This window comes from Octopus bimaculoides, chromosome 1 (assembly GCF_001194135.2).
Source record: "Octopus bimaculoides isolate UCB-OBI-ISO-001 chromosome 1, ASM119413v2, whole genome shotgun sequence".
Lineage (NCBI taxonomy): Eukaryota > Metazoa > Mollusca > Cephalopoda > Octopoda > Octopodidae > Octopus > Octopus bimaculoides.
In genome coordinates, this window is record NC_068981.1 from 98,477,283 (window position 1) to 98,488,230 (window position 10,948).

At 37.2% G+C, this 10,948-nt stretch overlaps 1 protein-coding gene across 1 annotated transcript in view; it reads right to left on the minus strand.

The window, feature by feature from the left end:
• The window catches only part of LOC106876175 (uncharacterized), a 76,015-nt gene that overhangs the window by 37,810 nt on the left and 27,257 nt on the right, over window positions 1-10,948 (minus strand). The window contains exons 4-8 of the mRNA XM_052966932.1: window positions 8,167-8,176; window positions 7,307-7,409; window positions 5,560-5,776; window positions 1,608-1,731; window positions 474-651 (exon numbers count right to left, since the gene is read on the minus strand). Of these exons, the coding sequence (XP_052822892.1) occupies window positions 474-651; window positions 1,608-1,731; window positions 5,560-5,776; window positions 7,307-7,409; window positions 8,167-8,176 (632 nt within the window). The remainder of the gene's footprint in view (window positions 1-473; window positions 652-1,607; window positions 1,732-5,559; window positions 5,777-7,306; window positions 7,410-8,166; window positions 8,177-10,948) is intronic.

Consider the following 10,948-nt stretch of genomic DNA (forward strand, 5'->3'; position numbering starts at 1 on the left):
ATAATGGTGCTGTCATACCGATGGGCTTGGTAAAAATTGTTAATTGTTAATTGATTTATTAATTAATAAATTGATAATCCTTTACCCTTTTAATTTGTATATATATATATATATATATATATATATACACACACAGACACACACACACACACATGTCTAGATGTGTGTATCTTTAGGTCTGTGTTTCTCATCCCCAACCTCCTCTGCTTGACAACCAGTATTGATTTGTTAACATCTCCATAACTTAGTACTTTGACAAAAGTAGCCTATAGAGTAAGTATCAGGCTTAAAAAATCGTAAATACTGGAGACGATTTGTTCAACTAAGACCCTTCCATGTGGTGCCCCAGCATGACTGCAATTCAATGACTGAAACAAGTAAAGGACAGAGATCCCTGAAAATATTAAATTTCAGTTTTATTCTGTGTTGATGATTTTGATACAAACAAAAAATTAAAAAATGAATCTTATTACCTTCTGTGCTATTTTTGTCTGCCAAATCTGCAAGAGCCATCTGCATAGGAAACAACCAGAGCACATAGAATGGTTGATAAGACTGGTTATAAATGTATAAAGCATTCAAAACACGTGAAGCCTCTTTCATGTAAGCTGTTGACTTGTACAATTGCATAGATGGTGTCTTGTTGTAAGTCTGTAAAGGAATGGAGTCACTGTTAGATATAGACATTATTGAATACTGAACAGACAAGGAAGGACATTGCAATGCAGTGGTGGTCAGTGAAATATTTTAGTGAGATTTTTAAAGAACAGAGGCATTCTAGCCTGCATCCAGCTAATTCTCATTTGGTCACTCACAGACATTCTCCAGCCTCTGACAGATATGCTGTCTCCTTTCTCTACTTTTTCTATAGCTACAATAATGGCTTCTTCTCGATGGAGCTAACTGGGCTCAGCTCCACTCAGGCTTCCAACCCTTCCTATCTTTCCTCCTATCACCAACCTTGTGTCCAACTTCTTTCCCCAGTCCCAGTATAAACCATTATGCCCAGTCCTTTCTTCTTGGAATGTCATTCCTCTGGAACTTCCCACCAGTCTCAAAACTCCTTCAAAATGGTTGAGAGTGCTACTCTTCCTTCTTTGATTAAGTCCCATTCAATCAAAAAAAACTTATTCTTTTCAGATATTGGTAACTACAATAGTTATTAGTACCAAAGTACATTCAAAAGTTGACCACACTTGTAGAGAAAAAATGTCCTTTTGCTTTTTTTTCTGAAACTTTCTGGTGAATTTTGGGCTAAAAATTACATTTGATTATATAATAAAATTTGTGTGATGGGTACACAAACTGTAACCCAATTGATAATATCTTTTTTCCCTATTCTTCAAGATAGATGATGCCAACCTTTTTTCAAACCATCCTATCTGATACCATCCCTGGCTTTATGCTACAAAAACCATGTTTTAAAATGCCTATATTTGAATTTAAAACCTCTATGATAATTTCATGTATCTTTTATTTGTCATGATGACATTAGTTATTTCAAGAAATTCCTTCAATTTTATGAAAATTTTTAAAAAATTCATTGCAACACATAAACAATGTATTTCATTAGAAACCTAGCCATGAAATGGCTTAAATTAACTTACCTCAATAACAGTGTTTTCTATTAAATCCTTGATTGGTGAATGCAATGGATGTTTTACGTGTAACTTCTTCAAATTACTCTGTAACTTTTGTCCAAATTGTTGGCGGAATTTTTTCTTCAAATTGCTAAGAGAAAAACCAAAGCTTCTTCACTTACTTCATATTAATTTGATTTCTGACATTGTTATATAAGGTCTCAATTAATCGTGGTTAGTAAAGTATCTGTACCTGCATGCACAATCTAAGACAAGATCTTTTATAGAAGACTCAAGAAGACCCTTACTCCACAGTAAGAAGTGTTAAGACCACTACTCCTGGTGAAGAGGATTGGCCGGTAAGAGTCCTGTTCCAGTGCAACATAAAAAGCACTCATGCTGGTGCCATGTAAATGTTACGTAAAAGCACCCAGCACACCACTCTGTAAAGTGGTTGGTATCAGGAAGGCATCAGCCATAGAAACCATGCCAAATCAGACTGGAGTATGGTGCAGCTCTCTAGCTCACCAGCTCTGGTCAAACCATTTAACCCATGCCAGCATGGAAAACAGAAGCTAGATGATGATGATTATTGGAATTGCTCATGCATACAAGTGCTCTTTCTCTGTATCACCAATACTGTTCAAGAGAAAGGCCACTACTTTAAAAGAACACTACTTGGCACCTGTGCTGTTGCAGGTATTGCTATTAAAACACAAAGAACTGGAACAAATACCATCAGGCATCTTGCCTGACGTTCTACTAGTCCTACCAGTCCAATACCAAGCAGCATGGCTACCCTATGCCAAAAATATACTAATAAAAGGAGCCAGTTAAAATGGTAAAAAAACCCAACAAAAATGCAAAGATAGCACATTTTTACTTGGCTATCTCATGCCAAAAATATAATAAGGGAGGCCAGATAAAATATTCAAATAAACAAAACAAAAGGTGAAAAGAACACATTTTTACTAGGCTTGATTAACTTAAATAATATTTAACACTTAGCTTGAAAATTGCAAGGCTTAGAACAAGTACAAGCTGAACGGAAAGAAATGACGCTAGAATTAAAGCTAGCAAAATATATATATATATAAGAATTGAAATAAAAGCTCAAATTAGGCAATCGACTTTTTTTAAATATACGCATACATTGTCATAAATTCAATTTAAAATATACATATATATTAATACATATCGAGATACAAAATATATTTTTTAAAAATATAAATATATATAAATAGATATAAAAATATATGTAAATAGAACATACATGCGATGTATATGGAAAAAAGTGAGGAAAAGAGAACTAGTAAAAATTTTTCTTCAATGTTAAAATTAAAAGCAGTTAAGAATGTCTAAAATTTCAATTACTAAATTCATAAAGTTCAATCCACTTTTTAAAAAAAATATAACTAGTATACAATACAATCAGAGGAAAATTACTTTCATGTCCCGGTAGAAAAATTAAGAGAAATTTTACAATCCATGCAGATAATGCCTCCTTCATCAGGAAAAGTATCCTCATTTGAAAATCACATTCTTACAATTTCTAGTTAATAATCTGCATGGATTGTAGAATTATATCATCATCATCATCATCATCGTTTAACGTCCGCTTTCCATGCTAACATGGGTTGGACGATTTGACTGAGGACTGGCAAGCCAGAAAGCTGCACAAGGCTCCAATCTGATCTGGCAGAGTTTCTACAGCGGGATGCCCTTCCTAATGCCAACCACTCCGAGAGTGTAGTGGGTGTTTTTACGTGCCACTGGCATAGGAGCCAGTCACATGGTACTGGCAACGGCCATGCTCAAAAAGGTGTTTTTTACATGCCACCTGCACAAAAGCCAGTCCAGCGGCACTGGCAACGACCTCACTCAAATGATTTTCTAACGTGCCACCAGCACAAGTGCTAGGAGTCAACACTGGTAACGATTACGCTCAAATGGTGCTGTATTTATATATTTTTTAAAATATATTTTGTATCATGATATGTATTAATATACATATATGTTTTAAATTGAATTTATGACTATGTATGCAAATATTTTTAAAAAAAGTTGATTGCCAAATTTGAGCTTTTATTTTAATTCTTATCCTTTGTCTTGGGTTTAACCTGAGCGCTTCTGAAGCAGTTCTATATATTTCCTAAGAAAGAATTATAACATCATATATATAAATACACACACACACACACACACACACACACATACACACACACACACACACACACACACACACACACACACACACACACACACATACATATGTATACGAGAGAGTGCTGAAAAGTTCCTGGCTTTAAGGGTATCGTGAAAGGCCTGGTTGGAGTCCCAACATTTCAAGTTTTTTTACAGGGCTTAGAAAAACTGAAGAACTGCTGCAATATGTGCATAAATCTGAGAGGGGAATATGGTGAATAAAATCATAATTTAACTGATCCTCCTGTATTTTCTTTTGCCCTAAGCCAGCAACTTTTCATCACCCCCTCATACATATGTGTGCATGTGTGTGTGTGTGTGTGTGTGTTTGAGTGGGTGGGTGTGTTTATGCATGTGTGTGTGTACGTTACAGTCTCCTTGCCTTGACATTATTCATTGTGTAACAGTTGTAAGCAAGTGTCACCATCACACAAACAGTGTCCTTCATATCCAATCTTCTGTGAAAGTATGTCTCATCACAAGAAAATATTACCTCGTTTGGAAACAGGTGGGGGTTGGCAACAGTAAAGGCATCCATCCATAGAAAATCCACCTGAACAAATTCTGTTCAATCCATGCAAGCATAGAAAAGTGGATGTTACCCCCTCTCCAACCTCTGGTCTATTCTACTACATGCACCATCCAATAACTTGGGTGTATGGCCCCTGCCCACTCTCTATCACACTTACAGCTTTCTGTCCTCTCTCTCTTCTCCATCTGAGATAGCCATTGTCTCTCTTCTAATACAAGACACCTTTTTGTACCTTTACAAATTACTCCCCCCAGTTGAGGGGTCTTGCCCTGCAAGTTACTAGATGACCTCACTGTGCCTCACTGGTACCTCACAAAAAGCACAAAGTACACTCTGTAGAGTGGTCGGCATTAGGAAGAGCATCCAGCTGTAGGAACCATACCAAAACAGGCAATTGAAGACTGGTGTAGTCTCAACTTGCCTGTTCCTGTCATACCATCCAACTCATGCCAACATGAAAAATGGATATTAAATGATGGTGTTGATGTTGTTGTTGTTGTTGTTGGTGGTGGTGGTGGTGGCAGTGGTAGCAATGATGATGATGAGGAGGAGGAGGTTCAAGCAACTCAACTAATTCTCTGCTTTATGCTTTATTTAATCAAAAATTAACTATTTTGTTTGATTCCAAATACTTCACTGCAAATAATTTGACCATAAGCCATTCATCCGAAGTAGAATTGCACCAGTTCATTTAAAACAGCAGGAGGTAAACAGACAAGCTGAATAGGAAGCCTCTACATTATACACTAGACCAGCTAGAAATAACAGCCAAATCTTCCTTAAATCATATCTATTCTCTTGACAGACTTATTGGATAATATAATCTAATTACACAGTCTGAAAGTAAAAACAGTATAATCACAGTTGAAATGTCCTTGATCATTTGTCTGTTCAATCAAGGCTTAGCTGTGGGAAAGGTAAAGGTAAAGTTACCTGCTCGAGTCACACCAACTCATAAAGGCTGGTTTCCCAATTTCCAAGGCATATATATTCCCCACCTGGATAGGACACCAGTCCATTGCAGGATTACTTATCTTTGCCAGCTGAGTGGACTGGAGCAACGTGAAATAAAGTGTTTTGCTCAAGAACACAACGTGTCACCCAGTCCAGGAACTGAAACCAAATCTTACGATCATGACTCCAACACCCTAACCACTAAGCCACACACCTCCTCTAGGCTTACCTGTGGCTAAACAGCAAATGACAAGAAGCAGAAGAAGAACCATTTCTAGAACAACTTACCCACTTGATTGATTGTTTGTCATAGGATTTACATTCTGAAAAAGCACCTCAGTCCATATCTGTTTGCGTAGGTTTGCAGGGAGATGAAAACCTTTCAGTTTATCTGTTACTACAGTAATCTTCTCAGGATATCTTTCAAGTATCAAGCCTACCATCTTACCAATTGTTTCACTGTCTTCAGTGCATACTTTAATTTTAGTCACTGATTTTCTTGTGTCTAGGAAATAAAATGTCATTTTATAAATATATATATATAATACAAAGAATATATATGTATGTATACACACATATATGTACATACTTACATCTACATGTGTATATAGATGCATATCAGGGTACAGGACGTTAGAAAAATGAACTGCAGACAACGGAACAAACACATAGGAAAACAGATAGCCACTTGGAATTATTCCTTCATGAGCTGCCTCTATTCTAACTAGGCGTACATATCAAAACCTATATATATATGATGTATATATATTTCAATGAAAGATGTCATTTAATCAACATGTTTATTATATATTCTAGTGATAGATATCATTATTAACATTATTGACAAAGACAAAGGCAACAAGCTGTCAGAATTGTTAGCATGCCAGGCAAAATGCTTAGGGACATTTCATTTATTTTTACATTTTGAGTTCAAATTCCACTGTGGTTGAATTTGCCTTTCATCGTTTCAGGGCTGATAAATTAAGTACCAGTGGAATACTGGGATTGATGTAATCAATTTATCCCCACCCTTGAAATTGCTGGCCTTGTACCAAAATTTGAAACCAAGGTGACAAGCTGGCAGAATCATTAGCATGCCAAGCAAAATGCTTTGTGGCATTTCATCTGTCTTAACATTCTGAGTTCAAATTCCACTGGGGTTGACTTTGCCTTTCATTCTTCCAGGGTCATTAAAATAAATACCAGTTGAGCACTGGAGTCAATGTAATTGACTAGCTCCCTCCTGCAAAATTTCAGGCCTTGTGCCTATAGTAGAAAAGTTTACTCTGCCAGGGTTGTTAATATATCAGACAAAATGTTTAGTAGCATTTCTTCCAAACCATTACATTCTGAGTTCAAATTCCACTGAGACTGACTTTGCTTTTCATTCTTTCAGGATTAACAAAATAGTTCCAGTTGAGCAATGGAGTCAATGTAATTGATTTCCCCTCACCTCAAAATTGCTGGTCTTGTGTTAAAATTAGAAAGAATTATCAACATTGTTGTCTCACTGGGAACTGGGTCTTTTGATTCATTTGTGTCACAGTAATATAATAACATTGGTATGGCAGTGAGCTGGCAGAGTTGTTAGCATGCTGGGCAAAATGCTTAGTGGCATTTCCTCCATCTCTGTGATCTGGGTTCAAATGTTGCCCAGGTCAAATTTGCTTTTCATCCTTTCAAGGTTGATAAAATAAGTACCATTTGAGCACTGTGGTCAATTTAATTGACTTAGCCCTGCTTCCAAAATTATTGCCCTTATGCCAAAATTTGAAACCAATATAATAATAATGGTTTAACAGTCCTATTAACTCTGTTAGATCATTTTGAGAGAAAGAAAAATGTGGGTTTTTTTTTTTTTGAATAACAGAATGTGAAGAAAGCATTGCAAGCAAGATGTATGAAACATCTCAATTAATAGTACTAGTAGCAAAACCAATAACCACAAAATATTGTCTTTCCTGTATGTTTACTCCTTTCTTAGAATGTTGGCGGTGGAAATATTTGAAGATTTTGAAAACATCATTCTGCTTACCTGTTTTAGATAATTTTTCTTCAGCCACACTTTTATTGAAATAATAGTCAACTTTTGGTTCTGGTAAAGCAAGACTAACTTTTGGCTGGTTGTGTTTCGATTGCTAAAGAAGCACAAAAACAACAAATATTATTTAACATAAATAGCACCATAGTTGTAAGAGAAGAATTACCTAATACACAATACAGCATGCTACACCAATTGATCATAATATAATGACTAGTACCTAACCCAACTAATCCTGCAATGACTAAAATCCCAACAAACCCGTACTAATGACAAACTAGCTGTTTAACCCATTTAATACCAACCTGCCTGAAATTGCCCCTGATTCTAAGATACAAACTTTCTGTTTTAACCCTTTAGCATTTAAACTGGTCATATCCAGCCAAACTATTCTACCTGTTTATTTTCAAACTAACCAAATTCAGTCCCTCACACTTACCCGACACTATTATTCAAGAAATAAACAATAACATTATTGAAATCTCAAAGCTACAAGGTAATGCATGATTAAATCAAATCAATGTGAATAAATAAGCATTACATTCGACAGAGAAATTTGAATGTTAAAGAATTTAAGTAATCAAGATTAAAACTTCCCATCAATATTTCATTTTAATTTGTTTCAAACACCAGCCTAGTATTGACAAGTTATTTTACTAAACTCTTCATTTTTTTCAAAATTAATTGAAATAAAGACAATGCATTTCAACAGAAACATAGTAACAAAAGGGTTAATCCATATTCAGTTAGATATGCAGATTATATAATCCCTCAACCATGAAATAAAAATAAAAGGTAATAGAATTTATCAAGACTAGACCTAGACATATACCAGACAATAGAAAAATCCCTACACAGCTAGGACTATAATTGGAGATAGCATTAAAATGCTGAAGAACATAAAACTATGCAAGAGAACAAATGAAAAATGTTTTGAAAAAGGTAGGCATACAAGCAACTACATAAACAAAACAAGAAAATTGCAGCAAAGCTGCATGATAGTGTGTCAGATGTGGCATGCAGACCATCATATAACTTGTTAAACATATATCCTATGCGATGCCGCAATGTTGCACCTTCCCTGCTCCATTTTTTATTGAAATTTCAATTCAGCTGTTAAATCTGTTAACATATCAGCAGTTGTTGGATTTATCACCATTTCCACTGCAACTTATGTCACATTAATGACACTTTTATCAAATCTGGTGTTCTTAAAACAGCTGAACTTGAACTTGAACAACAAAAATTAAACAATTTATTATATAACTTAAATAAAATTATTAGAAATTTAAATTGTACATTACTGGGTTCATGGACACCTTTATCTTTTAAGGACCATATATGACTGGATAAGAATGGTCCTTAAAAGCTAAAGGTGTCAGTTACAACATCCATTGGAAGATCTTAGCCAAGTGTAAGCCCTACACCAACGGCAGTGGAAAGTGTGGTCTTTGTGATATGGAAAGATGGCTCATCTGGAAAAGCAGCTTAGACCCCGTTACATGTCTAAATTCAAGAAATGAACTTTTTGGATCATGTCCGCACATGGCTAAATAGTTGTTACGTTTTTAGTCCCCCCCGAGATTACAGATAGGACTTGCTTTCTATATTGTGTCCACATACAAGCTTTTTATGTGCACACCACATCTGATGCTTCTTATGTCTAACATTTCTCTCAAGGCACTTACACTCTGTCATGTGTGCACACTGACATTACACATCCAGCGGATCATGCTAGCTTCATTTCTTTCGAACTTATGCAAGTTTTCAGCAGTCATGGCCCATGTTTCACTGCCGTGAAGCATGGCAGTTCGCACACATGTGTCGTACAATCTACCTTTCACTCTGAGCAAGAGGTCCTTTGTCACCAGTAGGGGTAGAAGCTTTCTGAATTTTGCCCAGCCTATTCTTATTCTAGTGGTAACACTCACAGAGCATCCACCCCAACTACAGACTTGGTCACCTAGGTAGTGGAAGCTATCAACTACTTCTAGTTTCTCTCCCTGGCATGTGATGGAATCTGTTTTCTGGGCATCTGCAGTGTTTATTGTCCCTGTACATCTGCCGCACATGAAAGCTATATTCCCGGTTAACCTTCCTTTGATGTTGCTGCACCTCTTATGTGTCCATAGCTTACACTGGGTACATCTTATGGAGTTTCTACCAACACCTTTTCTACAGATCAAACAGGGCCACCTACCTGAAGGGGTGTGTGATGTGTTCACCCACCTAATTACTAGAACTTTATTCTTTTGCAACATTGACTCTAAGACCCTTCGATTCTAAACCTGAAATTTCTTCTCTAGTTCTGGTAGTGATTCTGCTATGAGGGCCAGGTCATCAGCATAGAGGAGCTACCAGGGGTAACCTGTCTTGAATTCCTCTGTTATTGCCTGGAGGACTATGATGAATAAGAGGGGCCTGAGGGCTGATCCTTGGTGGACCCCTACTTCTACCCAGAATTCTTCACTATACTCATTGCCAACTTTAACCTTACTAACAACATCTCTGTATAGAGCCTGTACAACCCTTATTAACCTTTCATCAATCCCCAGTTTTCACATCGCCCACCAGATAAGGGATCAGGGGACCCTGTCAAAGACTTTCTCCATGTCCACAAAAGCCAAGTATAAGGGTTTATCTTTGGCTAGGTATTTCTCCTGCAGTTGCCATAGCAGGAATATAGCATCCGTGGTGCTTATACCTGGCACAAAACCAAACTGCATCTCATCTAAACAGACTCTCTCCCTAATTAGTTGGGCTATGACCCTTTCCGTGACCTTCATCACCTGATCCAGCAGTTTGATACCACTGTAGTTATTTCTATCTAAAGCATCATCTTTACCCTTGTAGCAGTTGACTATGGTGCTGCTACACCAGTCATTGGGTATGACTCCCTCATGAACAACCTGGTTTACAATACGGGTGACTAGGCCATAGCCCACACTATCAGATATTTTAAGCATCTCGGCAGTGATTCCTGATGGGCTGGGGGCTTTTCTTAGCTTCATATCCTTAATTGTTTTATCTACCAGGGTGCTATCTATTCAGCTAGCTGGTCCCTCTACTGGGTCAACATTTGGCAGGCTCTTCTCCTCCCATTCATTCTCCACATTCAGCAGCCTTTCATAATGGCTTCTCCAAGCCTCTTTCTTTTCAGAATCATTAAAAGCAAGTGCACCATCTTCCATGCGGACACATTTCTCTCCTGTGACATCACAATTTTCTCTCACACACTGTCTTGCAATCCAAAATACTTCAGTTCTTTGGTCCTCACGTTGCTGGACATTAGCAAACTTCTTTTCTGTTTCACCCTTGACTATGTATACCTGTCGCCCAGCCTCCCTTCTGGCTATCTGGCACAGTTCCCTGCAACCTCCACTCTTCCAGGCTTTCCAGGCCTGTTTCTTTGCTCTAATGGCTTTGTCTACCATATCATTCCACCACCATGTTACTCTGTGTCTGGAAGGGACTTTGCACCATCTGCAGACTTGGTCTTTGGCACTCAGTAAGCTGTCCCATAGGAATTTCCAGTTACCCTCTATGTCCGAAGTCTGTAGCTCCTTCTCCCTCTCATCAAATTTCTTGATGAGGATGTCCCTAAATCTCTGACCATGTGAAGGGTTCTTTAGCTTC